Genomic DNA, 27,959 nt, shown 5'->3' on the forward strand with positions numbered 1-27,959 from the left:
TCAGTTGTTCTTTTTGGTGATGTTAGTTATGTCGTGAAATAAAATTGTGTTACTGGTGTTTAAGCGACTAATAATGTTTCCAAAAATTGATAAAAAAAATAGTTATACATCATCTAGCATAATAAGTATTGTTTGTTTATTTTTTTATAAATTTTTGGGTTAATGATTGTTATCACAACGACATGATATTTTGATTAATTTTCATTAGAAACTCATAAATTTCTATAACTATATGAGTGTTATTTATATGTTTCGACTCTATTTGTAAGGTTATATATGTTTTAGCAGCAATTAAACAATGCTTATATGATCAATTCACTTAAATTTGGGTATTTTCAATGTAACATATTATTCAGGCTAAATAATCTAAATAATAACTTAATTAAATGATATTCAAACACATTTTAAAATTTTCAACTCTTGTGAGTTTTAACCTTGTAGTCCATATTATTTCGACTATTATCAACGGTTTTCATTTCGCACTATAAATTAATAATTCTATTTAGAGAATTTTATTGGCAGTGGATGTTTTTGTTTTTATTTGTTGTGATGAACTAATATATTGTTTTCAAAATATTTACTTGTTGGACAACTATATTATCATTATTTTTTTTGGTGACATTAAAACAAACATGTATTATTAATTATGTAAGATGATACATATTTGAAAATTTTAAATTTTGTATAGTCTTATATGTAAATATACGATGAATTAAATAATTATTAATAATATAAAATATTTTGTATCTTAAGATCGTATTTTCTTATATAATTTTGCATGTTAATATATATTACACTGAATTATATTGGTTTGAACATCTTTTCGTTTGAAAATAGACTATCTCCAACATTATATATATCAGCGATAATTATATATATATTTTTTGTATTGTTGTTACTTGAATGGTCTTTATTAATATGTGGATGCGGTCTTAGCCTGAATTACATGTCACTCGGATGTACTTAGATTTAAGACTTTGTAAATTTCATAATTTTTTCAGTATGAGGCTAAACAAATATGGTGTTCTCTTCTAAAATTTTACTTAAGATAAACAATGTGGTTACTGGTTTGTCCAGTTTACTGGGCTAGAGATTTTGTACATTTTTATGATGTATTTAAAACATATTAATAGTGTAAAACTTTTTAGATTAATTCTAGAGAGACCTAAAGTGGTAAATAATTTGGAGATGTCCTTTTGTTTTAACATAGATAAAATTACCCATTACTGTTGATGTCTCATTTTTAAAATATTACACGCAGGTTTTGTTATTTAAAAAAATATTTCTATAAAATACTAATAGAACATGTTAAATTATATATATGTTTTTGCTTGATAAAATAAATTTAATATATTTTTGAAAAATAGAACTTTATATTTATGCTTCATACAGTATTAGACTGCGTGATTTAATTATACTTTATTGTTTTTGTTACCTAATATAATGTAAATGAATGTGTGAAATATATAATTGTTTTTGAACCCGGTCTTAGCTAGTTAGAATTCATTTTTTTGGGAAATCATATGATTTCTAAAAATATTTTTTGCATGATTTCATCTTACTCATGATTTCTAGAGCTATATATTATATATTCTTAGATATTCCTAGCAATCATGGCTTTTTAGACATCATTGTTTGTGGAGTTAGTTCTTGAGCTTCAACTTACTCAACCCCTCTCCTCTATGTTTTGATTTGTAGTGAATCAAATAAGATCGTTTCCGAGTGAAACCTATCATCGTCAATCTCTCACTCCAATATAATAGTGGATGATACATGGATACATTCAGTCGGCCAGAAGAAGGTCTAGTGGTTGTGGAAAGATATATATATAAGCTGAAGTAAATTATCTATCTCAAAAACTTCCAAGAGATACTTCTCTATATATACCTCATTTGAAAGGTGGCAGGTTTTTTTCTACATGCAAATACGTAACAACACTCACGTGTTTTTTAAAAAATAAATTGAAAGCTGTTTGGAATAAGCTTTACTGGACTATTCCACAAATATGCACACTTTTGAACACTAACTTTTCTTCACCTTTTACCGCTTTTAGTTAGGCTCTACATTGTCGTCATAATCACTTGAGATCATTTGATCCCCTTTCTTTAACTTAAGTGACCTTTAAAGAGAAAATTTGTACCACTTCATCTTCCAGCTTTTATAAATAAAAAGTGATCTTTTGCAATTTCATTTACATTTCGCGATAACACAACAATTTGTATTTTGTCAAGCAAAAAAAAAAAGAATGTGCAAGAACTACAACATTATTTCTGTCGTTTGTGATTCCTCCCTATTGTTGTGGTAAGTTACAGAACATTGTAAATAAAAGAGATATTGTAAAAGAGAAGAGAAACACTTTTATTGACAGAAAAAGCATCCGAGTCTGAAATGAATGCAACTTTAGTCTTGCATGCACATTGGGAAGGATCATTGCTACGTACATACCACACACAAAAAAATTGTCTAATTGAAAAAATGAGCAACTAAAATTGTCATTAAGTAGATAACATGGGGACAGAGGGTTTAACAGGGAAAATACTTGAGAACTCTAACAATAATGGAAGAAGAAGGTTAATAAGTCATGCCACTCTCCAGCTGGATCAACGTACTTTACTACTACGATGACAACACTGGCACTCTCACGCCTCATAAGTGTTGTTTTGGAGAAAAAATCAATAAAAAAAAAAGATAATTCCCAAGTTACCGTTAAAAAAAAGAGAGAGCGGCAGTAAAAGAAACCAATTCTCCACGGTGATACCTCTATTGAACCTATTCTCCACCATGAAGTCAGAAAAGATAAGAAGGTTATTTTTCATTTGATTTACGAACCTGAGATCAGATGTGATCTTCAGCTTAACGTCTATTCTCTCTCTGTCACTCAATTGCAGGCAATGGTTGCCAAGAGAGAAGATGAAATCAGCAAGGCGATGAGACGTTGCTATGAAAAGCATGTCACAGATTCTGCTGTTTCTACGCTTCTCTTCATGCTGCATAAACACTTAAAAGACAATCCTTGTTAAATATAAAAAAACAGAGCCTGATCTGAAGGCAATCATCATAAGTTATGGGAGTGATGTGTGGGCACCTGGCACCATACCATCAATGTGAATTCCTTCTCCAGAAGTTATCTTTCATTGAAAACTAAAAACTTTAGAATATAAGAAAGAACATATTACCGATTGTGTGAGGGGATATTTAAGTACCATGATATTTGTATATGTGAAGTTATGTCACTAACGGAGGTCGTCAGATCGATTTGGGTCAAAATAACGTTATCTTGGGGATCACATCAACATCTGTAGCCTTGATTTCGTCTGATACCAAGACAAACGAACAAAGCATCTAGATTTAGACAACTCACAGATTCATGTTCCACATTTGAAACTTCAGTAAAAGAATTATTGAATTTACTTACAGTAGATTCTGTTTCAAGGGTTTCACAGCTTGTGACTTTCCGGTGGAGACGGGAGACTTTCCGTTGGATTTAATGGCCGTAGCGGTAGCTTCTTCAGAGGAGGTTTTTGATCAGGGTTGGACTGAAGATCAAATGGAGCACTTTATACAGAAGATGGAAGAGGGGGAGGTGGAATGAAACAATTACAAAAGATTAAAGAGCATAATATAAATTCATCCGTACATATTTTCATGTCCATGTCTGCCGCTCTGGATCTCGCCTCTAATCTTGGTTGGAAGATCCACAAATATGATGTTATCATCGTCTGCGAAAATTATATCCGTTTTTCAAACGCATGTCTGTCAATATGGTCTCCTTCTTTCCTACTCCGATTCACTTAAAGCCGAATATTTAACCATTACTGAATATACCTACCCTTGACAAAATAGTAATCAAAAAAAGAGATTTGTTAAATGTTTGCGAGTACACGTTTCAAGAGTATTTTGCTTGGATCAAAATTTTGATATTCAATGATTTATATAGGAGAGGATAAACAAATGGATTTGAAACGAAAGCATGAAAAGAGTAGTAAAGAACATGATTGAATGATGGAGAGTGGATTGTGCTAAAGGCCAATTGTTGTGATTCCAAACAATGATGAGATTAAACAGCATAATAGATTGACGCAGAGTGGGTTGGGTTACTGTAACGCTGTGACGTTTAAGTCGAAGAGTCAGGAAATCAAAATTTAACGCTTCCGAGACTGAAAGTTATATAGGCTTGAGTTGCCTTTTGAAAAATATAAACACGGCCCAAACGAAGTACCATTTTTGTCTTAAAGATATTATGACATGGCGCTTTAAAACTCTATGATTGGTCTGAATTATTAATCTGACGTGGACACACTAGCTGATGAGTATATTCAACTTTTATTATTGTAAGACTAGGTCAGTTCCCGGGCTACGCCCGGGTTATTTTCTAAGAAAATTTTGAACCAAAATATTATATTAGATGTAGGTATTCTTTGTTTGAACACAAAAAAATGTGTTGGTAATAATTATTTTTGTTTGGGATGGAAGGATTGTGTGTTATAATATGTCTGAAAATTTGTAAGTAAAAGCCAAAAAAGCAGTAAAAGCAGATTAAAAGCCTAAAAAGCAAATGTTTAAAAGCCAAAAAAGTAGTAAGTAAAGTAGATAATGGAGGAAGCAGATTAAGTCTTCGCAGATCCGATTGTTTTGAGGGTCATGAGAAAGAAAGGACCTGAAATTGGATAAGAATAGTTAGTCAGCAAACGTTTAGTTGAATATTGTGGTATTGCTATTAAATTAAAAGTTTTGTACCTGGCGTAGGTGGGGTAAACCCATGTGTAAGTCTCTTCTTTATTGGCTTGTATCATCGCTGGGTCGATATTTTCGAGGTTGTTAATCTGTGAATATAATATGTTATCAGATTTCTGAAAAAGATTGGAGTAAAAAATAAATTATTTAAATTACCTGTCTCGGGATGAAGGCCTTTGAAGATTTCTTTGTAGACTATGTTCTTCACTTTCAGCTGGTGTGGATCTTCAGTTTTGATGATCGTTAATCCTGCTTTGCTTGTGACACGGGAGAGGGCCACGTAAAGTTGACCATGAGAAAAGACTGGCTTAGGCAGGTATAAGATGACCTCTTTAAAGCTTTGGCCTTGGCTTTTGTTGATTGTCATTGCGTAGCACAATCTGATAGGAAATTGCCGCCGACGTAATGTGAACGGTAATTTCGTTTCATCATACAAAAGCACAATTCTTGGGATTAAGACCTCTTCTCCAATGTGGGATCCAGTGATGATTTCGGCCTTCAGAACGCGTTCACCAACGTGGGTTAGGATCATCCGAGTACCGTTGCATAATCCTTTTTTCTGATTTATGTTTCTGAGAAGCATAACTGGGGCACCAACTTTCAGAGTAAGTTTGTGCGAAGGCAAACCCGAGAATTCCAATGAGTTAAGATACTCAATGGAGTATAGTGTATCATTTTGATCTGATGTAGTATCTGATAACTCAAAGCTGTCTGAGCTGTAGTAATCTCTTGATACCCCGTCGGTCCGTGAGATGGTATAAGCATTGATTTCATCAACGGTTTCGTTACGGGGTGTGAGGATAGCTTTATCGGTGTAGGAAGTCTTGGAATTCATAGGGCTGCTGATTTGTCCATATGCAGCATCAACAACTTCTTTCAATGGGTCAACAAAACTCTGACAAATCAATGAGTCATCGATATCTATGAGTTGGTCATTGTACCCATCCCCCTCATATTCTTGTTCTTCTTCTAGACGACCTTCCCCGACTCTGAGAAGCCATTCAGAAAACTCTTTCTCATCCTGATTGACTCGCATATTTGTTTTCAAAGAGAACTTGTGGCAGCTATTCCATAGATATGAATGGCTTATCGAAGCTAGTACAGTATCAGCTCTTCTACCTTGCGGAATGACTGGTAGGATCTGTCTGAAATCACCACCTAACATAACTGTTTTCCTAAAATGTTGCTTTCATTACAGACATTTTTCAAAAAAAAAAACAATAGTTCGTTAAAAAATGATTTTCAAATTCGGTATTGATTGACCTGTTTGTCACAAAGCTATATTTCTAAACACCTAAACAAACAGAGTTATAAGCCTTAAGAAGTAGAATTATGATAATCAAAACATAAGCATTCAGAGTATATAAAAAACTTTAGAGAGATTGAAAGAAATCAAAAGTCAATAACAGAGAGAGCAAAAAAAAAAAAAAAAGTTTAAACGTAATCCCATGCAAGACATGCTACGACACACGTAACATCTACACCCCACGCTTAAGGCGTTTTGCTTTGCCCATCTCATCAATGTCACCATTGCTCTTACTTCCTTCTGCCGAATCCCCACTGACTTTGGAAGCTTCACACACCTTTGTTCCAGTCTCAAATCCGTCCTCCAAGGTTGTCGGGTTGTAGTTTCCTCCCGAAGCTTCTGTGACTGGTGGAGATTCCATAGGGAGAATCTTGGTCACAGTCAAAGATCGAGACTTGCCATCTAAGTTGTGCTGTGTAACTTTTACACAAAAGTTATGTTTCTGACCGATAGTGCTAATTAAAGCTTCCGGGAAAGGCACCTCTTGAGTAACTCCTTGGTCTCCATTAGCCTGACATTGAAGATTATCAATATTCAATTCTTACGTGAAGACCAATATAGAGAGTACCAACACTAAGAGTTCCGAGTGATGAAACTTACCTCAAAATAGCTGCTGACTAACTCGGCTGCATGCTTCCCGGTTAACTCAAAACCAGCATCACCAAGCAGAACAAAAACAGCTTGCTCACTGTTGTCATAGACAGATATCTGTGCACGGTACCTGCCATGAGAAATTAATAAGCTAATACCATTCAAATTGGTATTGAGAATTGAGAAGTGAGTTAGAATAAATACTGTGGTACTCCTGATATGTTGACTTTCCCACATTTTGAACACATCAAAGAAGTTGGGCCTTTCGTAGCCTTAGTATGGCAACCACTGCAGGATATGTAATACCAGGTTGAACCATGGACCACATCATCAATCGTAGCCGTGCACTCAAAAAAAGCCTCCTACACAGCAAAGCTCCATAAGACTCAAAATTTTTAATAAATGACTGTTGATAGTTTCACTGCCCAAAAACATCAATTCGTACCTTATTAGATCCATCCCTGATGTAGGAGAATATTTCTCCTATGGTCAGTGTCTCCCTTTTAGTAACCACTTCTGCATTAACCAACTCAGCACTCTGTGGGTTAGAGCCCAACCTGAGACAGAGTAGTAACATTTTGATCCATTCATTCATTGATATGGGATGAGTTAGCTAAAGATTAAATATAAAAATGTAAATATATATAGATTTACCAGCTAGAGTAGTCGACCGTAGGTTGGACGTCGCAGTCCATAAAGACACGTGAGGAGGACATTGTAGTCAGTGCAAGAGTACCTGTTGTATTAAGCAACACCCATTCAAAGACCAGCAAGAGTAGATAACTAATTGTAAGAAAATTTTCTAAAGTTAGAAACAGAACCTCCGAGACTCTTGGTGTTAACGGTTGTCACCAATAACACGGTGGGGGTGCGTTCGTATGACTTGAATTTTTTGCAGAAGTCTCTTGCAGCCTGGTCCCAAAGGTAGAGCTTCACCACAGGTCCACTGCAAAATATTGTCACTAAATGGTTAATATAAGTAGACAGACAAAGTGTTTAAGAAATAATAATACACCTACTCGTATGACTGCACATGAACCAACACATGCCTCGCCCTAGCTATTTCCACTTCATCAAGAACTGGGGTCCCCGTGAGACACTGACCATTAACCAGCTTCATGTGCCCAAGAACATCTATACCATTAATCATTAAGCGTGTAAATAAGAAGACTAAATATGGAAAAGCATTTCAACAATTTCATAGAAAATAACCAGACATAGAACTCAACCAGCTAACAGATCCTAACCAAACTATCCTCCAATTTTTAAAAAAAAAAACAAACACTAAGTGTAGTAAAAAAAATCCTCCTCAGGGTACAAACGAAATTAGTAAACCTTATTTGTAATCTTATTTGTAATTGGCCGATCAACCGCGAAAGTAAGAGTAGGGCGCACTAAGTAATCTACTTCTCATAATCAAACAAAACCAAACACGCATAGCACTGTAAGCAAAAATCTAGATTAATCATCAAGCATTGCAACTCATAGATGGTGTGTGGGATAACAGAGATTACCGTAGAGGTCTCCTTTGCTATCACAGCCAGCTTGAAATTCCTCAAAGGAATGAAAACGGAATCTGTCTTCATCAAAAGGAGTGGGACTGTCTTCAAGAACAGAGAGCTCCGAGTTCCATGAGAACGACACCGTCACCGCATGATCAGAAACCCGATACATGGTTTTGTTGCTTGATCCATAAAAATTGTTGAGCTTGTAAAGCGATCCAGGCTTCATTTTAGACAAATGTCTCTCAATACGGCTTGGCGAAATGAATCCTTGGATAACAGATCCCTGCGAGAAAATACAGTACAAATTAATAGTTTTTTTGTTCTGTAAAAACTAAGGACAGTGTAAAAATCTACTCTATACTAATGAGGATCTAAAAACAAATTCAATAACTATCGAATATGGTAAAACGAAGAAACGTATCGATATAAAATCAGGAGCCAAAAAAAACCCAAAGAACGTTTTAAATAACAAATAAGCGTCTAAACTATATTGGCTGAAAACAAATACCTCCTCGTCAATTAACAGCATCTCAATCCCAATAAGCGTCTTCTTCAAAGGGTTCCAAGCCTCCCAGAAATGAATCAACCGGAAACGCAGCTGGGTTTCGTGGGGACCCGTTGTGACATCGCGGAAAAGCATGATTCTGTCATCGTGATCGGAGGTAACAGGGGATTTTCCATTCGGTTTGATCGCCATAGAGTAAGGAGAGAAGTTCGAGATTTGGTTTCCACGCAAAAGAGATGAACAGTATATAAAGGACCGGGAAAAAAGCAAACCGAAACGAAGTCATAAAGGATAAATTGATGGCTGGAGATGTCGTGGGGTATTGAATGTAGAGTAGTGGATCGAAATCTCTGTAACGATGAAGAAGAAAGGGTGAAGAGGAAGAGATGGAGGCGCGGAGCTTCGAGGTTTCCGCCTCGCGTGGGTGAGGTTTTTTTTTAATAAACAGAGAGAAAGCCCAATAAACCAAACCAAGCCACCAAGCCCACACAATCCCTTATGAGATCCATAGCGTTTGATGTCGTTTTGGTTTAGTCGCGGCCCAAAAACCCAAAAAAAAAGAAGAACCGAAATCCTACGTGGACGAAGCAAATGTCCTGATTGGTGGAATAAATATGTCGACGTGGACAGGCTAAAAACACTCTATTTGTTACTTTTAGTATAGAGTAGATTCGGATAAAATTAATTTAGTGGAAAAATTCCCAAATTTTTTTTTTCATTACTTTCTGTAGAATAAATCCATTCACAATTTAACGGTGCAAATGGTTTAATCAAAAAGGTTCTAGGGTTGAATAGTTATATTAAAAAGGTCTGAAGGTTAAATAGTTTGATTAATAAGGTTATAAAATTTTGGACTAGTGATTTAGCGCCTGGAATCGCTTTTATTGTACCCTTGGTTTGATTCCGGCTAAGAGAGCTGGCTTACACCATATCTTGGCTGAGAGAGCTGGCTTACACCGGTTATCAACAGTATGTTGGACTAGTGGTTTAGCGCTTTGAATTGTTTTTATTGTGTCTTCAGTTTGATTCCGGCTGAGAGAGCTGGCTTACACCATATTTTGGCTGAGAGAGTTGGCTTACACTGGTTATTTAGACTAGTAGTTTAGCGTTTGAAATCGCTTTTATTATGCCCTTAATTTGATTTTGCGCCTGGACCTAAGGTCAGGATTACCTCCCGTTTATTCGGAAAAAAAAAACAAGATTATTATAGGGTTAAATAGTTTGATTAAAAGGTTTTGGGCTAGTCTGTGGTTTCAAAAGAAGTTAAAGGTCGTAAATATTGTAGAGCTGACGAGCAAGAGTACGAGAAACTGGGTTTGTTGGTGCTCTGGGTTCGTTCGTGTTCAGATTTTCTGTCCAGATCAGGTTTAGGTAGGTAAGTTGGAAGCTGCAGGAGCCGTTGTTTCAAAGTTTGAGGATGCCTTTCTCTCGGTAACTCGTGGTGTCTGACTCTCGACCTCAACCAACTCCGAAGCAATCGGTCTGTGCTCGTTTTTGTTGCTTAGCTGGTTCTAGGTTTGGTTCTACTTCTGTTGCGGGTTGAATCTTTTGTCGCATTAGGTTTCAATGTTTAGTTTAAATTCCGTAATCCGCTACTAGTTTCTTTATAATTTCGATCACAAACTTGAAAATTTGGTATAGTATTTAATATTTTACCAAAAAACTTTACATCCCCAAGACGACAAGAGCGAGGGAGGGAGAAGAAGGTGGCATGACGAACAAGGTGATAAATATAGAAAGAGTTGCTATAACATACAAGTCTATACACCATTGCGTATAGTGTGTGACCATTACAAAAAACTTCTTGCACGTGAGTACCATTACCAAATATCAGTGGACAACAACATATTCTTTTATTTTAATTCTGTGGTATAAAAGGGAAAAAATAACAGATTATATAATAGCCTATATATATATATAGTTTTACTCTTTAGGTGCTAAGTGATTGGTAGCCATCTTCCCGCTTCTGTCTCCGGTATACCACAGCAGCAATTAGAACCACAACCGCCACCACCACCATCGCAGCAAGAAAGCTTAGAAAGCTCACGCTTTTCGTATGTGCCTACAAAAAATGATGGATACTCACCTTAAGTAAAGTAATATCTCCCGAAAACGCATCTTAAATTGAAACCGGTCTGGCATAAACCGAGATCAGGTACCGGCAGCTTACCTGGAAAAGTGCAGGCAAGGAGCTCTCTTGTTCAGGCAGCTGCTGAGTAACTAGGATGTAAAAGAGTCCCATAACTCCGGTATGACCAACAGCACTACTGTAATTGAACTCCAAAGTCAGTGTCTCTCCAGAAGTCACTTTCACCGGTTCATCAGGATAACAAGAAGACATTCCAACAATGTAACCAGCTTCGTTTCCAGGCTCGTCTCCATTTCCATACTTGGGCATCGAAGTGCAGATCCCCTCACCGTCCTGATCAATCCACAACACAAGAAAGCCTCAGTTTCAATCTTTTGTTTGCCATTAGCTTAAAGCAAAATCACTCTTTACTTTACCTCTCGGTATAGAGCAGCACCGATACCACCTGCGTGCTGGTGAGCTGCACCGTAGACAATATACCCGTTAAACGGCATCATTAAGCTCTTCTTCTTAACGTCAACACATCCATCGCCACTGGTTTTGCATGGTTTCACCTCATATTCCACCTGAAAAAAAGAAAAGCATAAGACTTTTTCCACGGACATGTTTAGAAAGAATGATATTTTCAGTAAAAGATTATATATACTCACATGGCAAAAATGTTCTTGGCTATCTCCTGTTGATCCTTGTGATGGTTCCCAGGAATCCGTAACGTCGAGAATATAAACCTTAGCAGGTACCACCGAGCTGTCCCAATCAACCCATCTCACGGTATACTTAAGGTACAGAGTTCTTGTTTTCTCCTCCACACTGTCAAACCCGTTTCTCAACAAACACTGAGTCTTATCATAGCAGCAGTACAAACCACCTTTGTAATCCGGTTTTATATCTCGACCGTACTCATCAATCGTTACATTATACAGATTACACCTGCACTCCGTGCATCCTGATTTATCCACGACACCCCGCGTGTCAATCGCGTGAATGTTGAGAAGCCATTTGAACTCATACCCGTCAGGTGTTTCCTCTGGATTATCGATTTCAATCGCGTAAGGATCAGGAACACGCGTGGAGGTTTTGCGGGTTTCTGATCCTAACCCGAAGAAATGTCTGACAGTGTTCCTGCACAGACCACCATTCCTAACAAGAATGTAATCAGGTTTGGAACCAAGATGCCTGGAGAAACCGTGGTTCCTAGGCATGTCTCGCTGAGAAAGCTTAAAACCTTTGCGTACGTAGTAAGGTTGAACAACCCAGTGGTGAAGATAAGTCTGGTGTAGAGGGACGGGGTTACCGTCTTGGTCAACAACTTCAGCATCGAAGCCTTTGATGCCGACATGACCTCTGGGGAAATCGATGTCGAAGAGGAAAGGATTCGCGACTGATCCTGGATTCATCACTAGCTTTGGCGATAAGAAAGATGCAGACTTTATCTTCTTCTCGGTCTTAACAAAGCCGTGGCTCGGTGATATGGTTAACAACGCGACCAGAAGAAGAAGTAAGGACGAGATCAGTGATCTCCCTCCACAACGAGCCATTATTCTATTCTCCTGTTTCCATGTTACAGAGGTAATAATTCGTCACAAATTTTCTTTTTTTTTAAAAAAACAGCAATTCATAATACAAGAGAAGCAAGAACATATAAAGCAGAAAGCTCATTTGCTAGAATAGTATTTTCGAAAACCAACAATCTAACATAAAACCGGTTTCAGATCATTTCATATATCTACTACGTAACTAATATGATCCTAACCTCTGTTTCTAATTCGGTATTCCTAAACCCAGAATTCGATTGCGAAATCAAAAGCAGAAGCAAAAACAAATTAAACAGAGAGATTTACCCAATGATTTTCCCGCGTTTTAAAATGTTCGTTGATCTGTCTCCGATGTGTCGGAAAGATCAGTGAAGTCTATCTCTCTTCGATGTTAGTGTAATAAAGTGATCCACGAGGAAGGATTTGTGAGTTATCTATTTATCATGGGAATAATAAAGAATGGGCTCTCTCATATAAGGCAAGCGCAGAGAGACGTAGGACGCTAGCTTTCGATATACGTGACACGTGTACCCAGTGACATCATCGCTTTCGTCATTAATTATCCTCTTTCAAATTCCACACTAAAATACCAATATTTACGGTAAGGATGATTCATGACCATAGATTATAAAACATCAACATCATTCCGATAAATAAATTTTAAAAGTTTAGAAAAATTCTCAAGAAAAGTTTTTCCATTAACTGCTGTAGTTTTAATAATCCACTCGAAGAAATTTAACGCTGCATTTGGGGTTAATTAGTTTGATTCAAAAGGTTTTATTACTTTAGGGTCTGAGGGTTAAATAGTAAAGTTAAGGGTCACATATTCGGAAAAAAAATTGTTGAGCTGACGGCTAATGTTTGTTTTAGTTTAGTTTGATTAAAAAAGGTTGTAGGGTTAAATAGTTTGATTAAAAAGTTTTAAGCAAGTATGTGGTTTCAATAAAAGTTAAAAAGGTATCCTACGTAAATATTGTAGAGATGTCGGCTACTGTTAGTAATGATTTTGATTCCCTACGGTCAGGAGTAGGAGAAACTTTTACACCTACGAAAGCGACGGAGGAAGAAGAAGAAGGCGGCGGCGATGACGAACAAGGAGAAAGCGCGGGAGAGAAGGGAGAAGAGGATGCAGGAGATCTCTCTCCTTCGAACCATCCCTTACTCTGATCACCAGAGGTGTATCATTCGAACCTTTAAGTTGTCAAATTGAGTGTTTGTGTTCAATAACATTCCTCTTGTTGAATTGATATGTGGTAGATGGTGGTCTTCTGAAAATGTAGTAGCAGTGGTGACTGGTTCTAACCGAGGCATTGGACTCGAAATCGCAAGACAGCTTGCTAGCCACGGATTGACTCTTGTTCTTACAGCCAGAAACGTTGATGCTGGTCTTGAAGCAGTTACTTCCTTGAGTCTCCAACAAGGTCTCAAGGTTGATTTTCATCAGCTTGATGTCACGGACGCCTCTTCGATTAAAGAGTTTGGTTGCTGGATTAAGCAAACTTTTGGAGGTCTCGATATTCTCGTAAGATCCTTTATGTAATCTGGTGGTAGTCTATATAGCTCTCTTATTATATGCACTGTGCGTGACTGTTGTTATATATATATTCAGGTGAATAACGCAGGTGTCAACTACAATCTTGGCTCAGATAACTCGGTTGAGTTTGCTGAGACTGTTGTATCTACTAATTACCATGGAACCAAAAACATGATCAAAGCTATGATACCCTTGATGAGACCCTCTCCTCAGGGAGCTCGTATCGTTAACGTTAGCTCCAGGCTAGGCAGAGTATACGGAAGACGTAATGTAAGTAAACTCCTTTCACTCTTGCTATCTTTGTCATTTTCATTCAGATTAATTTTGCATATGCTTCTGCAGAGGCTTGCAAATGTAGAGTTGAGAGATCAGCTAAGCAATCCGGATTCTCTGACGGAAGAACTTTTAGACCGAACTGTCTCTACATTCATCGAGCAAGTAAAAGACGGAACTTGGGAATCAGGCGGGTGGCCTCAGACATTCACCGACTACTCCATCTCTAAGCTTGCTGTCAATGCATACACTAGAATGATAGCGAAAGAGCTTTCGACAAGGCAAGAGGGAGAGAAGATTTATGTTAACAGCTTTTGTCCTGGTTGGGTGAAGACTGCAATGACTGGTTTCGCTGGTAATATGTCTCCTGAAGACGCAGCTGATACCGGAGTTTGGCTGAGCTTGGTTCTGTCTGAAGAGGCGGTGACTGGAAAATTCTTTGCAGAGAGACGTGAGATAAACTTCTGAGTGGGGGTTGGTGAAAGTTTATTAAAAACTGGAATAGATTTCTCTTATCTTTCTTTCTTGTCAACAAACAATGCCACTTACTAAGTTGATGATGGTTATACAAAATAATTCTACAGAATACAGACAAGTAACAAATAGAATCAACTGTATCAAATTCAACCTCTCTTCGATCGCATTTGTACTCACCAAGGTTTCAGATCAGCGACCGGTCCTGCCGTCCAGTTCAACAGCTTCTCGCCTGGTCTCAGATACACACTCCTATCATGAGGCAGCTTACGGGCCAACCCATTCAACACTTGATGAAACGCATCCCCTGGTTGAGCTGGTTGCGGGAACAGCATAGCCTGTTTCATCGAAGGGTTTGCCAACAACCTCTGTTTCCTCAGTATAACCTCTGGTGGGATCGATGTGAGTATGGTGTCCAAGTAAGGAACATCCTTCTCATCCACAAACACACCAATGTCTTCCCATGGGATCGCATCTGCAAAAGGTAGCACAATGTCGTCTGCTATGATCACGGGGATGCAGCCAAAGATCACGGCTTCAACTAGTCTTGGACTCCATGGGGCCCATCCAAGTGGGCATAAGCAGAAGATTGCTCGCTGCATGTCCTCGTAATATGTTGTTGGGTGCTCTGTTGAGATGTCGAAGAGGGGATTGTCCTTGAAGTTTTCCCATACAGCTGCTCGTGCACCCCTGTGTCCGTTTTTGACAAACAAAACATCATCAGTGATTATACGAGAGCAAATCAAAGGATGGTAATATACCCATAAGATGAGCATTCTGATTAAAACTTACCTCGCGTAGTAACCACCCTCGGGGTCATTTCCCACATCATAAAACAATCCTCGGAAATAGACAAAGATGGAACGAGGAGTTTTCCCAGGAATCAAGTGTGATTGCATCTTCTGGGGTGGAGCATAGGGGGGAACAGTGATTGAACCCTGTTTCAAGCAGACATGATTCCTCTGTCCAAATGTCTGCACCAGCGTAGCTCGTTGAAGCAAGGGTAGTATTCCTCTTCCTATGGCCTTCTCTTCCTGCCACAGTCAAACACAAACAAGAGATCAACAAAGGGCGTTGCAACTTCCAAAGGGATAACAGACTTTAGTGAGCATGTTCGACAGTAGAAGACAAGCATAGATGAAGAAAAACACAAATCTTGGCTCTACTTGATAATGGAAGCAGGCACCAAAGTCATGAGGCACAACAAAGAAGTGGTCAGCTCCTTCAGTGCGATTCCAGTAAGGCCAGTTGGAAGCAATGAGCTGAATAGCACTTCTCATCATTCTGGGGGATTTAAAGGGGAGAGGAAGGCCGTTGGGAGTGAGATCACAAGTGGTGTAGACAGGGACGTAGAACCAATCAGCTTCCTCGGGGTTGAGTGTTCGAACAGGACTAGACAAAAGAAAGCGTTGCATATAGATCTCAGCAGCAAACATGTGGGTGAGACATCGGGGGTCTTTCTGAAGAATCTTCTTGTTGTATTTGCTTGGAAGCTCATAAACAAACACTTTCAGTCTTCCCACTGGATTATCGTCCAACACATCACCAGCACTACCTAAACACCACACCACAAACAAACAAAAGACAGTGTCCATGCAAATCTATAGTCATCCTAAGATTTACATTATCAATCGCAAAAGACTTAGCCCTAGCTTTTTATTTCGATTCTTAAGACTAAAGTGATTACCACACAATCCGAGTAACAATAGGGGAAAGCAATCATTCACGAAGACTGACCTGAGATTCGCTCGGTTGGTTGACTTCGACTCAGACGGAAAGCAGAGATCGTGGAGAAGGTAAGGAGGTTACAAGCAATGAAGATCAAAACCCAGCTCCTCAACTTCATCTCTTATCGCTCAATTACCTCACAACACACACATCAAAGCCGATTTCTAGATCACGCCGAGAGTTGACACCTAGAGTACATCGTATTTTGATTTCAAGGAGAAAGAAGGTTCGTGCGACGCTAATACGTCGTCGTTTCGGGGCAATGAGCAGTCAACGTCATCCATAATTGATCGAAAATGAGATTGGACTTGGACGAGCTTTTGGCCCATTTATCGTTTTCATGGCCCTTTAGACGATTTATTTGTTCTCCATCATGTAGTTTTCAGTTTTTACATTTGAAGCATTAAGCATAGAAACTCAACGCAACACCTCTGTTTTTGCAACCACTATGGTTTTATGTTTTTACGCGACAACGAAACACATCATGTAGGTTGCTACGCGCGGATTATGTTTTTTAAATTTATATTTTAAATAAAGAATATTTTTTTTAACTCATAAAAATAATTTTTTTTAGTATGTGAAACTGTAAAGAGTTGAAAGATCATAATATGTATCGTGTCTTTGAAGCAACTTTAATTTTTGGAAAACAGTATTATAAAATTGGATTTAAACAAAATAGTTTTTTTAGAATAATTTTAAAAAATCTATTTAGGCATTCAGAACAATAGTTTATTAAAAGGTGCTTAACTACTGCATACCGATTATTTGAACCTAAAAGATGTTTATTAACATTGTTCTTGTACCTGATATCATAAAACCTTTATAACATTGTCGTAGACCAAAATTTGTGTTCTAAGTAGTTTTCACACTTCAAAAAAAGTCTTTTCTGTTACGAAAGTCAGCAACACTTTCGTGTGAGAGTTGATATGGAGCCCATATCATTTAAAACTCACAGTAACAATTGTCGAAACCTCTTCTATATAAGGAATTGTATTGCGATCATTTTATGACGCCCCTTTCGAACGTAATAACATCAATCTCTCTTATTTGGTATACTACTTCTTCTTCTCATTTATTAAGATTATTATTCTTTTCTACTTTCTATTATTTACGTAACATGATCAAACAAATAGACACCTCTTATATATGAAACAATATATAATATAATTATAACACGTTATCAGCACGATCACTCTATTATTATAATTCTTTCTTTTGATTATTATGTTCGGAGTGGGGCCTCCATTTTATTTGTTTATGATTACCGGAGTGCGGCCCTGCCGCCCCGCCTTTTATTGTTAATTTTACAATGGTTGCTTAAGGCACCATGATGGCCGGTATACCGCCTAAACATTTAACTTGTTATTTTATATTTGAGTGCATTATCATAATTTATTATTTTACAGATTTGATCACCTTAATATTTTTGCTTTCAAATTTGACGGATAATTTTATCCCCATAGATAACTAAATATATTTAAGTAGGCACATATATTTATATATATGTTTAAATTGATAAATTTTATAATTGCTCACTGATTGTTTATGATTAATTTTTTTTTCTATCTTATGTTTTTCTTTTACCTCCAACGGTCATATATAAATTTAAAAAAAAAAAAAAAAAAAAAAAAAAAAAAAAAAAAATTACTTTCTAAACGGCTAGTTAACGGCTATGAACAGTGTTTTTATCTATAAATATACTCATTTCTCACTCATTTACTTCATCCAAAACATTTCATCTTCTCTCAAATATTTTCAAATCGCTCCATTACGGTTTATCATTACAAAAAGGATGATTCGCATATTTTTGGTTGTATGTGCAATTCTAATTTTTGCTTCTATGTACGGTCTTTTTATCGGAGAATTTGCTCCTGAGGAATTTACGCTCAATGTCGGTTTACTTTTCTATGCGCTGTTTCTCCTTGTAATTGCGTGTATTATTAATATAAATGGTTCATTTTAAAATTATGAAATTCTAATATATTATTTGATTTTAGAAATCCAATGGCAAACATGGAGAAGCTCCAATTCCCCGCTCTAGACATCACCGGCACCAACTACATTTCATGGGTTACAAATGTCGAACTTCATCTTGAATCTCTTGGTCTATCCGAGACCGTTAAAGAGATTAATACTTCAACGCCTCAAGAAAAGGCTAAATCGGTGATCTTCCTTAGAAGACACCTTGATGAAAGTATTATTTATGACTATGCCAACATGAGAGATCCTAAAGAGCTATGGAAGTCTCTGAAAGATCGTTTTGATCATCAGAAAGACATAACATTTCCACTTGCTCGGGATGAATGGCAGAGTCTGAGATTTCAAGATTTCGACAAAGTGATGAATTACAACTCGGCTGTGTTAGGGATTGTGGCCAAATTGAGATATTGTGGTGAAACAATCACCGAATCTCAAATGCTTGAGAAGACATACACCACATTCCATAAGAGCCACATCACCCTACAACAACAGTACAGGTTGCGGGGATATACCAAATTTTCAGAATTAATTGTGGCGCTTCTCATAGCAGAAAAAAAACAACGAGCTTCTGATCAAGAATCACATGACTCGTCCAACTGGTTCAAAACCGTTTCCTGAAGCAAACGCGTTAGATGCAAAGAAACCAGTCAAGGAAAATAAAGCCTATTGGGGTCGCGGTCGTGGTCGTCAAAACTACCGTGGACGTGGACGAAAGTACAATCCACAAGATAGGAAGTCATTCCAGTGGGTCCGCTCTGAGCAAACCCCTAAGGGAAAAGAACACCAAGGAAATACCTCCCAGAAGCGAGAAGAAGCTTGTTTCAGATGCGGTACTAAGGGACATTGGTCTCGTTTATGTCGTACCCCTGCACACCTTTGCGCTCTATACAAAGAGTCCGTCAAAGGAAAAGAAAAGGAAGTAAACTTTGCGGAACATTCTGAGGGTACAACGCACCTCGATGCGTCTGACTTTGTGAATGATTTCGAGGAGACCGCTATCCCGGAAGCCTAAGTGCCCATCATGTGACTCTTGAAATTCCACAATTATACCATAAATAATTGTTGTTTGTGGAAGATTAATGTATAATTATTGTGTGCTTTTCACCTTCTTATGTATAATTATTGTGTGTTTAATGTTTGCTAATGATGTATAATATTTTATGAATAATATTATCTTATGTTAATTCTTTTTGTTTGTCTCAGAAATGGACATTACAAATGGAACATCAACCAAGATCAATGCTAGAGATATTTGTATACCAGATAGTGGAACAACGCACACTATTCTGAAGCACAGAAAATATTTTTCTGAACTAAAACCGACAAATATCACTGTTCATACAATATCGGGTCCTGCAGACTTGATCGAAGGAATTGGTAAAGCCCATTTCACGTTACCCAACGGGACAAAATTCTCGATAAATAATGCACTATTTTCTCCAAATTCTAAAAGGAATTTGTTGAGTTTTAAAGACATATATCTTCAAGGATTTGATACTCAGTCTGCAACTGAGGATGGAAAGAAGTATATGTATATTACTCTTGAGAAATCGGGAAAACAAAAGGTATTGGAAAAATTACCAAAACTCTCTTCTGGTCTACATCATACATATATAAGTGCCATTGAATCACATTTGGTGATTAAGGAAAATTCTAGTGATTTTACACTATGGCATGATCGTCTTGGTCATCCAGGCACTACAATGATGCGAAAAATCATCGAGAACTCACATGGTCATTCACTGAAACCCCAAGAAGTTTATCAAGGGAATAAAATGACATGTACTGCGTGTTCTCTTGGAAAGTTGATTATAAGACCATCGCCAACCAAAATAGATAAAGAGTTACCAAAGTTCCTTGAACGAATTCAAGGCGATATTTGTGGACCTATACATCCACCTTGTGGACCATTCTATTATTTTATGGTAATGATCGACGCGTCGAGTAGATGGTCACACGTTTGTCTATTGTCCTCTCGAAATATGGCATTTGCGAGATTTTTATCTCAGATAATCAAACTAAGAGCTCAGTTTCCTGATTATCCGATAAAGAGAGTTAGACTGGACAACGCTGGTGAATTTACCTCCCAAGCATTCAATGATTATTGTATGGTAACTGGAATTGATGTTGAACATCCTGTTGCTCATGTTCATACACAAAATGGTTTGGCCGAATCATTAATTAAACGTCTGCAACTGATTGCAAGACCATTGATTATGAAATCTAAACTCCCAACTTCTGTGTGGGGACATGCTATTTTGCATGCAGAAGCATTGATTCGAATAAGACCAAGTGCATATCACAAATACTCTCCAATACAGTTAGCCTTTGGACGAGAACCAAACATTTCTCATCTAAGAATTTTTGGTTGCGCTGTATATGTGCCGATTGCACCTCCCCAACGTACAAAGATGGGACCTCAAAGGAGGTTAGGGATATATGTTGGTTGTGACTCTCCATCAATTATACGATACCTAGAACCACAAACTGGTGACGTATTTACGGCACGTTTTGCTGATTGCCACTTTGATGAAAAAGTATTCCCAGTTCTAGGGGGAGAAAATAAACAAGTAGGAAAGGATATCAAATGGTGTGTACCATCTTTACTACACCTTGATCCTCCTACAAAACAATCAGAATTAGAGGTCCGTCGGATTATGCATTTACAAAGCATCGCAAATCAACTACCCGATGCTTTTGCAGACACCAAATTGGTTACAAAATCCCATATACCGGCTGCAAATACTCCTGCTCGCTTAGAAATACCACATGAACGTGGAGTAGAAGATAATACACGAGAGTCTAAAATACGCTTGAAGCGTGGTAGACCTATTGGTTCTAAGGATAAGAATCCTAGAAAAAGAAAGGAGTCAGAAAAACAAAATTCTTCCAATATAGCAGAAAAGTTGGAAGAGATTAACAGCGAGGTCAATGAGAATGTTGAACATCATGATTCTGAAGAAAATCATGAGATTTCTATTAACTACATTCATAATAGAAAAATATGGAATCGAAACAAAGTGAATGGTGTTGATGATCTTTTCTCATACTTTGTTTCGAAGGAAATAGATGAAGAGAATGATGACCCTGAACCAAAATCTATCTTGGAATGTCAAAAGAGACATGATTGGATAAAATGGAAAGATGCAATACAAGTTGAACTCGATTCACTTAACAAACGAGAGGTATTTGGTCCTATTATAATCACACCTGAAGCTGTAAGGCCAGTTGGTTACAAATGGGTTTTTGTTCGGAAACGAAATGAGAAAAGCGAGATTATGAGATATAAGGCTCGTCTTGTAGCTCAAGGATTTTCTCAAAGACCTGGAATCGATTATGAAGAAACATATTCTCCTGTTATGGATGCAATCACATTTAGATTTTTGATGAGTCTTGCGGCTAATCAAAATCTAGAGATGCGTCTAATGGACGTTGTTACTGCATACTTATATGGATCTTTGGACACTGATATTTATATGAGAATCCCTGAAGGATTTAAAATGCCAGAATCATTAAGTTCTAAACCTAAAGAGTTATGTGCAATAAAATTGCAAAGATCATTATACGGTTTAAAACAGTCTGGACGCATGTGGTATAATCGTCTCAGTGAACATCTAACTAAAGAAGGATATGTAAACAATCCTATATGCCCATGTGTTTTCATCAAGAAAACATCATCTGGATTTGTTATCATTGCCGTATATGTTGATGACCTAAATATTATTGGGACTAAAGTCGAAATACAAAAGGCATCTGATTATTTAAAAGGAGAATTTGAGATGAAAGATCTCGGACAAACAAAATATTGTCTTGGCCTACAAATTGAGCATTCTCAAAAGGGTATATTTGTACACCAGTCTACATATACGAAAAGAGTGTTGAAACGATTCAACATGGACAAATCGACTCCACTTAGTACTCCTATGGTCGTCAGATCACTTAATGTCGAAAATGATCCCTTTCGACCACACGAAGAAAATGAAGATATACTTGGTCCTGAAGTGCCATATTTAAGTGCAATAGGAGCACTTATGTATCTTGCTAATTGTACTCGGCCTGATATATCATTTGCTGTTAATCTTTTGGCAAGATTTAGTTCATCCCCTACGCAAAGACATTGGAATGGGATCAAACATGTCTTTCGCTATCTCCAAGGAACGATTGATTTAGGATTATTTTATCCTAATAATACTAACGGAGAAATAGTTGGCTTTGCAGATGCAGGATATTTATCTGACCCTCATAAAGCTCGATCACAAACAGGGTACGTTTTCACGGTTGGAGGAACCGCTATATCATGGCGATCCCAGAAACAAACACTTGTAGCCACTTCCTCGAACCATGCTGAAATAATCGCTCTCCATGAAGCAAGCAGAGAATGTGTTTGGCTCAGATCAATAAGTAAACACATCCTATCAAGTAGTGGGATCAACGTCGACTCAAAACCGACCATCATATATGAAGACAATGCAGCATGTGTCGCTCAAACAAAGGAAGGATACATCAAAAGTGACCGAACCAAACATATTCCACCAAAGTTCTTCTCATATACCCAAGAACTCGAGAAGAATAAAGAAATTGAAGTGAGATATGTTCGATCCTGTGATAATGCTGCAGACCTCTTTACGAAGTCACTATCCACTACGACATTCAGAAAACATGTTTACAACATTGGAATGCGTCATCAACAAGACCTGTAACGATCGTCTATTCGAGGGGGAGCTTCTGAGTTGTACTCTTTTTGCCTTACTATGGTTTTTCCTACTGGGTTTTCCAAGAAAGGTTTTTAATGAGGCAACAAGAGATGATATACATGAGACATTAATGATACTGGTCTCCAAGGGGGAGTGTTACGAAAGTCAGCAACACTTTCGTGTGAGAGTTGATATGGAGCCCATATCATTTAAAACTCACAGTAACAATTGTCGAAACCTCTTCTATATAAGGAATTGTATTGCGATCATTTTATGACGCCCCTTTCGAACGTAATAACATCAATCTCTCTTATTTGGTATACTACTTCTTCTTCTCATTTATTAAGATTATTATTCTTTTCTACTTTCTATTATTTACGTAACATGATCAAACAAATAGACACCTCTTATATATGAAACAATATATAATATAATTATAACATTTTCATATTATTTGAAGTAAGAAAATGTTTCGCAGTAGCTTAGTAGTATCTTTCGCTATCACCAACTCAAGTAAGAAAATGTTTCACAGTAGCTTAGTAGTATCTTTCACTATCACCAACTCAATGCTTAAAACTAATATGTAGCCAGAGGCATATGCACTTGACGATGATTGAAGTCATATACCCAGCTTATTTTTAATTTTGTATAGATAATTAACTAAAATATTGGTTGTTTTAAAAAAATATGCTTTTGATTCAAATTTTGGTACATTACTTTCTTAGATGATCTAATAAAAAAGGGATAAAAACCTACTTAATATATATATATATATATATATATATATATATATATTCTATAGCAAACTGATATTTTATTATATTTTATTATTTAATATAAACAATTTTACTTTCTATTTATTAGATATTTTAATTTTCTCTAAAAAATTAGTTGTGTATAAAATATTTAAAAGATATTTAACGATTAGTTTGGATCAAAAACGTTTAGTCATCAAATTTTTGTCTCTTAGAATAAAATATTAAATTTAATATAAATATACCTAAATACATTAAATTTTGTATATGCTGCTTTTTTGTGTCTTCAATGCCAAGAAAATATGTGTGCCCATTGTACAGTAGACTTTCGACGATATACACTTGGGCGGTACGTCACATATACTATAGTTTGATTGTTAGTTTGTGCTTCTTAAAAGTTGGGGCGGTACGTGACATACCATAATTTGCTGGTTACATTGTGTTTCTTATAAATGTGTGTACCAAATTGTCTGGGTAATTTCCGTGGTCAAAGTTGGCAATTACACCATTTTCTAGCAAAGGTTTTATGATTTTGGTAGCAGCTTAAATTAGCAACATCACCTATGTAAAACCCAAGGCCTAAACCCATACAACAAAAGTACAAAACAATATTCACTGATCACGGTTGCTCACCACACAATGGTGACCGTTCACCTCTTATGCTCCTCTTATGGTGAAGTACGATCATTTACCCATACAATAATATTTATTGTTACATTAAATATTAATTTAACCTTTTTTTTTCCCTGATCATAAGCAACAGCCTAATGTTACTACTACATACATCATTACTGTATACATTCTCCGAGGGATCTGATATAATATTCTCCTCCAGTTAAAGCAAAGGGGCTGACCGCAAAGCATATTGTACAAATTAGTGACAGCAAATAAAGTAAATTACTTATGGAATCAAGCCTGTCGCATAAGATGAAAGACTGGAGCACTGTTCCGATTATTCAAGATAAAGCCAAACCCCTTTGTTGGGTACACGAAACAGAGCACTTGGATGTTTTAAAATACAGACCAGGCTAGATAGAGGGTATTCTTTGAAATACCATGTTTCTTCTTTTCCAGATGGTGTTATCCTGATCCTAGATTTCCATTCTCAGTTACTCAACGCTACCCTCAGTAAGCTTCTTTGAATTTGGCTGACAGGTACTCTTATGCCGAGAAACAACGCAAAGCTCCTGACTCGCGCATCAATGTATGCTTAAAGTTCTCCAAGTCTCATTTACTTACTATCTTTTGATGATTGCACTGCAAAGAAACTGATAAAAAGTATTGTGATTATGTGAATGAAATAACATCCAAATAATCAGGTAAATAAGAGTGATGATAACAAACCCAAGTAATTCTTGGTATCATTATCTGACATCAATCATCCCTAAGTTGGTAACTTGAAACTTACCATAAAAAAAGAACAACTACTTTGAGGAATAGGTGGTCGCACCACTATAAAAAAAATGTCATTTCTTAGCATAAGAAAACAGCTATAATATGCTTTTGTTAGCGTTATTGAAACCGCTATGTCTACCCCAGCTATCTTAGGTTCCCCATATATGATAGCATTTTTTTAAGCGCTATTATATAGAGAGCATATGATAGCTTTGTTTTTAACTTGCTATGGTTAGTCAAATCTTATGATGGCTTTTGTTTTGAATGTTATCGTATGTTCTATTATAGTAATGTATCAATGTTATATCTATTATCGACTATGTGCTATTAGAACCTGTTCATTGAAACATGTTTTGTTGTAAATTAGATTTACATAAAAATAATATTCAATTTATATTTCATTAATAAACCAAAATCTACTTATATCAGTACCACAAACATGTAAACATTTTCATCAAATCTTACACAAATATCAGAACTAAATATAAAAAAGACAAGAAAACATGGGAACTAAATAAAAACCTTGAGCTCACATTTTCCTTCTCGGCCTTAGCATGTATTTCTCAGAGAAAGCGTAGTGGATGCACTTTAATTAATAAAATCCCAAGTTGTATTCCAAGAAGCTGTAAAAAAAAAATCAAAAGGGTTCAGCTGTCTGAGCTTTTGAATTAAGAATGAATCACTCACATTCACTTCATACCTACCTGCAACTGGAATCAGCAAGAACTAAAAAGCTAAATACACACGAACAACGCATCCATATTGGATTAGACAAATCTGCAATAGCTAGAGAACCGTGAATCCAAATAAAGGTCTGTGTGACAACATGATTACGAAAATATATTATGAACCAAAAAAAAGGAGAATGGAGTACCATTAACATTTATGTTAAAAAAAAAAAAAGAATAATACCAGAACGCTGCAAGATAGCTGGAATTAGGCTCCTGTTATGCAAGGCAGAGAGGAAAGGATAACCAGACTCCATTTAACTGATCTGTCTTAGCAGTGGGGACAAAAACAGGTTTTGCTTATGTTCATAAAGTATATGATCCTTTTTTTAACATAAAACCAAAATAGATGAGAGGAAGAAAGATAAACCTGATGTTAGGATTCTGAAATACAAAAATTCTTAAGGTTTTTACACAAAGACAGTTCCGCTGGTTTGGATTCAGTACACCGACTAAAATCTGCAAGCAGATTTAATGAGGTGTCACACACACACACAAGCAGGATCGAAAGATCAGACCTTTCCCTGACTAAGATCAGCTAAATTGCTTTAATAGACTTTTAATGAGAGAGAGAGGAAACAGACCTTTAGAAGGGGCACCATTTTCCACACAGCCATTGGGACCAAGAAGCATCTGTAATTGATCAGAAGGAATCAATAAGCAACAATGAAAGGAACATTACTACCAATTATGTTCTCACAACACCACTATATAATCACACATGCCAACAAATTGCTTATGTTCATAAAGTATGATCCTTTTTTAACATAAACCAAAATAGATGATCAATATTGTAAGAGTGAAGAAACATAAACCTGATCAGGATTCTGAAATACAAATCACATAAGTCTGTGCCATTTACCAAAACTCAGATCTCCGAATGGCTTAATTACGGTGTACTAAACAACCACACACAAGAAAAATCAATAAGAAACAGAGATATATGCAAGTCATACCAGAAAGAGAAGGAACATTACATATTCAAATTCTGACAAGCCTCCATTAAGATACCATCAGCTCCAACCGTAAAACTTCTGCATTTAACTTATAAACTTCAACCTGCAAGACATAAACTTTTTTATTAACACAATAGAGTCAATCACTTTTTATAATCATAACCTAATGCCCCCATGATACTAAAACTGTCTCTTAGACAGAGAGAATCAGACAGGTTCCCTGAAGTTAAACTTCTCAAAGATTTGCTTGAACTCAACGTTAAAACCATCTTCAAACTCGGGCTGCTCTGGAGCATACTCAATCACATTCTGCTCAGATACATATGAGGAAACAGAGATCAGAAATCACAAACTCTCTTGATTGCTGCAGCGTCTGCACAAAAGCTTGTTAATTGGGGATATCAACATCACTCACACACTTCAGCGGCTCCTACGATAATCAACTCTAATCTCTGCAACTTCATCATCCACCGAATCTTCCTCAGTGGCTTCTGGATCCTCGCTAACACACAAAGAGTGGCCAAGATTAAGCTGAATTAGCCATTTGCAATTTACATTAATCACACTTCAGGAGCTTAAAAGAAAAAGTTTGGTAACCTACAGGAAACTTAGCGGAGGGTTGAACAGATTTCAGGGCCATAGTTTTATATTCTTCTACAGAGGTTTTTGATTAGGGATAGATGGAGAAATAAAGGGATGTAGAACGATACAATATCTCAATTTAATGATTTAGATCTGATGGACATTATTACACCGTAACCAGAGACCGATGAATTTCACGATGGAAATGATGAGGGTGATGGAGGAGTCCCGTTGCTCGATTGTGACAACAAAAGTTGGAAGTGATGTGGGCTGTTGCTACAATGGTTTAAGCCCAGTAAATTTTGTCTCGAGTTATAAATTGAATGACATGGCGAATGGATGCTTCCTGATTGGTTGATTTTTATAAACGACCTGGACATGCTTAACATTGAGCTTATTTACCTTTTAGTATAGGTTAGATTAGATTCTACCTTCACTTCCTATAACCCAAAAACTAGGATTTTTAACACCGCCAAAATTTTATCCATATACAATGTGAATAGAAAATTAAATGTCTGTTAAATTTGAACGATATGTTTTGTTATAAATGTAATGTAATCTTTAAGATTGTTTATGTAATCTTTTTTATATAATA

General features: G+C 36.7%; 6 protein-coding genes and 1 long non-coding RNA gene across 12 annotated transcripts; 2 read left to right on the plus strand and 5 right to left on the minus strand.

Annotated features, from left to right (window-relative positions):
• Window positions 1-4,774: 4,774 nt before the first annotated feature.
• Window positions 4,775-5,836, minus strand: LOC125610109 (ATP-dependent DNA helicase pif1-like). The gene has a single exon (XM_048781860.1). The coding sequence runs from the start codon at window positions 5,768-5,770 to the stop codon at window positions 4,790-4,792; it is 981 nt and encodes a 326-aa protein (XP_048637817.1). The 5' UTR covers window positions 5,771-5,836; the 3' UTR covers window positions 4,775-4,789.
• Window positions 5,837-6,036: 200 nt separating this feature from the next.
• Window positions 6,037-9,265, minus strand: LOC125610110. Of its 2 annotated transcripts, XM_048781861.1 has the most exons (6): window positions 8,146-9,265; window positions 7,651-7,765; window positions 7,077-7,577; window positions 6,836-6,993; window positions 6,641-6,761; window positions 6,037-6,551 (listed from the first exon to the last, which is right to left on the minus strand). In XM_048781861.1, exons 3-6 carry the CDS (start codon window positions 7,224-7,226, stop codon window positions 6,213-6,215), a joined length of 768 nt encoding a protein of 255 aa, XP_048637818.1. In that variant the 5' UTR covers window positions 7,227-7,577; window positions 7,651-7,765; window positions 8,146-9,265; the 3' UTR covers window positions 6,037-6,212. The 2 variants fall into 2 exon arrangements, with proteins under 2 accessions (XP_048637818.1, XP_048637819.1); XM_048781862.1 differs by lacking the exon at window positions 8,146-9,265 and having other exon boundaries at window positions 7,651-7,855.
• A 1,088-nt stretch (window positions 9,266-10,353) lies between these two features.
• On the minus strand, window positions 10,354-12,720 carry LOC106347766. The gene is made up of 5 exons (XM_013787360.2): window positions 12,572-12,720; window positions 11,381-12,280; window positions 11,147-11,296; window positions 10,812-11,063; window positions 10,354-10,703 (listed from the first exon to the last, which is right to left on the minus strand). Exons 2-5 carry the CDS (start codon window positions 12,266-12,268, stop codon window positions 10,572-10,574), a joined length of 1,422 nt encoding a protein of 473 aa, XP_013642814.1. The 5' UTR covers window positions 12,269-12,280; window positions 12,572-12,720; the 3' UTR covers window positions 10,354-10,571.
• A 519-nt stretch (window positions 12,721-13,239) lies between these two features.
• Window positions 13,240-14,658, plus strand: LOC106347765 (carbonyl reductase [NADPH] 1). The gene is made up of 4 exons (XM_013787358.3): window positions 13,240-13,441; window positions 13,523-13,787; window positions 13,875-14,069; window positions 14,142-14,658. Exons 1-4 carry the CDS (start codon window positions 13,350-13,352, stop codon window positions 14,538-14,540), a joined length of 951 nt encoding a protein of 316 aa, XP_013642812.1. The 5' UTR covers window positions 13,240-13,349; the 3' UTR covers window positions 14,541-14,658.
• Window positions 14,542-16,537, minus strand: LOC106347764 (probable beta-1,4-xylosyltransferase IRX10L). Its single transcript, XM_013787357.2, has 4 exons — window positions 16,284-16,537; window positions 15,713-16,101; window positions 15,339-15,580; window positions 14,542-15,236 (listed from the first exon to the last, which is right to left on the minus strand). The coding sequence occupies exons 1-4, from the start codon at window positions 16,390-16,392 to the stop codon at window positions 14,723-14,725; spliced, it is 1,254 nt and encodes a 417-aa protein (XP_013642811.1). The 5' UTR covers window positions 16,393-16,537; the 3' UTR covers window positions 14,542-14,722.
• Window positions 16,538-18,837: 2,300 nt separating this feature from the next.
• LOC125609968 lies at window positions 18,838-19,266 on the plus strand. The gene has a single exon (XM_048781602.1). It carries the CDS (start codon window positions 18,838-18,840, stop codon window positions 19,264-19,266), a length of 429 nt encoding a protein of 142 aa, XP_048637559.1.
• Window positions 19,267-25,478: 6,212 nt separating this feature from the next.
• On the minus strand, window positions 25,479-27,862 carry LOC106347762. 5 transcript variants are annotated; one of them, XR_007340118.1, is made up of 9 exons: window positions 27,384-27,862; window positions 27,198-27,284; window positions 26,804-27,091; window positions 26,642-26,725; window positions 26,411-26,459; window positions 26,197-26,285; window positions 26,011-26,096; window positions 25,803-25,912; window positions 25,479-25,721 (listed from the first exon to the last, which is right to left on the minus strand). It is a non-coding gene; the product is annotated as an uncharacterized LOC106347762 (long non-coding RNA). The 5 variants fall into 5 exon arrangements; XR_007340119.1 differs by having other exon boundaries at window positions 25,799-25,912; window positions 26,011-26,092; window positions 27,384-27,692; XR_007340117.1 differs by having other exon boundaries at window positions 25,803-25,884; window positions 26,011-26,092; window positions 27,384-27,674.
• Between the last annotated feature and the right edge of the window lie 97 nt (window positions 27,863-27,959).

Source organism: Brassica napus, chromosome A6 (assembly GCF_020379485.1).
Source record: "Brassica napus cultivar Da-Ae chromosome A6, Da-Ae, whole genome shotgun sequence".
Classification (NCBI taxonomy): domain Eukaryota; kingdom Viridiplantae; phylum Streptophyta; class Magnoliopsida; order Brassicales; family Brassicaceae; genus Brassica; species Brassica napus.

What these genes read in the sequence shown, in the direction of transcription:
- LOC125610109 (XM_048781860.1), bottom strand. Translation starts at nt 5,770, where the DNA reads ATGCGAGTCAATCAGGATGAGAAAGAGTTTTCTGAATGGCTTCTCAGA.
- LOC125610110 (XM_048781861.1), bottom strand. Translation starts at nt 7,226, where the DNA reads ATGAATGAATGGATCAAAATGTTACTACTCTGTCTCAGGTTGGGCTCT. An exon ending in TCAGGGATGGATCTAATAAG is followed by an intron (nt 6,994 to 7,076) that starts GTACGAATTGAT and finishes TTTGCTGTGTAG; the next exon opens with GAGGCTTTTTTTGAGTGCAC. An exon ending in AACATATCAGGAGTACCACA is followed by an intron (nt 6,762 to 6,835) that starts GTATTTATTCTA and finishes TTCTCATGGCAG; the next exon opens with GTACCGTGCACAGATATCTG.
- LOC106347766 (XM_013787360.2), bottom strand. Translation starts at nt 12,268, where the DNA reads ATGGCTCGTTGTGGAGGGAGATCACTGATCTCGTCCTTACTTCTTCTT. An exon ending in GCCAAGAACATTTTTGCCAT is followed by an intron (nt 11,297 to 11,380) that starts GTGAGTATATAT and finishes TCTTTTTTTCAG; the next exon opens with GTGGAATATGAGGTGAAACC. An exon ending in CCTTGCCTGCACTTTTCCAG is followed by an intron (nt 10,704 to 10,811) that starts GTAAGCTGCCGG and finishes CATTTTTTGTAG; the next exon opens with GCACATACGAAAAGCGTGAG.
- LOC106347765 (XM_013787358.3), top strand. Translation starts at nt 13,350, where the DNA reads ATGACGAACAAGGAGAAAGCGCGGGAGAGAAGGGAGAAGAGGATGCAG. An exon ending in TTGGAGGTCTCGATATTCTC is followed by an intron (nt 13,788 to 13,874) that starts GTAAGATCCTTT and finishes ATATATATTCAG; the next exon opens with GTGAATAACGCAGGTGTCAA. An exon ending in GAGTATACGGAAGACGTAAT is followed by an intron (nt 14,070 to 14,141) that starts GTAAGTAAACTC and finishes ATGCTTCTGCAG; the next exon opens with AGGCTTGCAAATGTAGAGTT.
- LOC106347764 (XM_013787357.2), bottom strand. Translation starts at nt 16,392, where the DNA reads ATGAAGTTGAGGAGCTGGGTTTTGATCTTCATTGCTTGTAACCTCCTT. An exon ending in ACCAACCGAGCGAATCTCAG is followed by an intron (nt 16,102 to 16,283) that starts GTCAGTCTTCGT and finishes TGTGGTGTTTAG; the next exon opens with GTAGTGCTGGTGATGTGTTG. An exon ending in GTGCCTGCTTCCATTATCAA is followed by an intron (nt 15,581 to 15,712) that starts GTAGAGCCAAGA and finishes TGACTGTGGCAG; the next exon opens with GAAGAGAAGGCCATAGGAAG.
- LOC125609968 (XM_048781602.1), top strand. Translation starts at nt 18,838, where the DNA reads ATGACTCGTCCAACTGGTTCAAAACCGTTTCCTGAAGCAAACGCGTTA.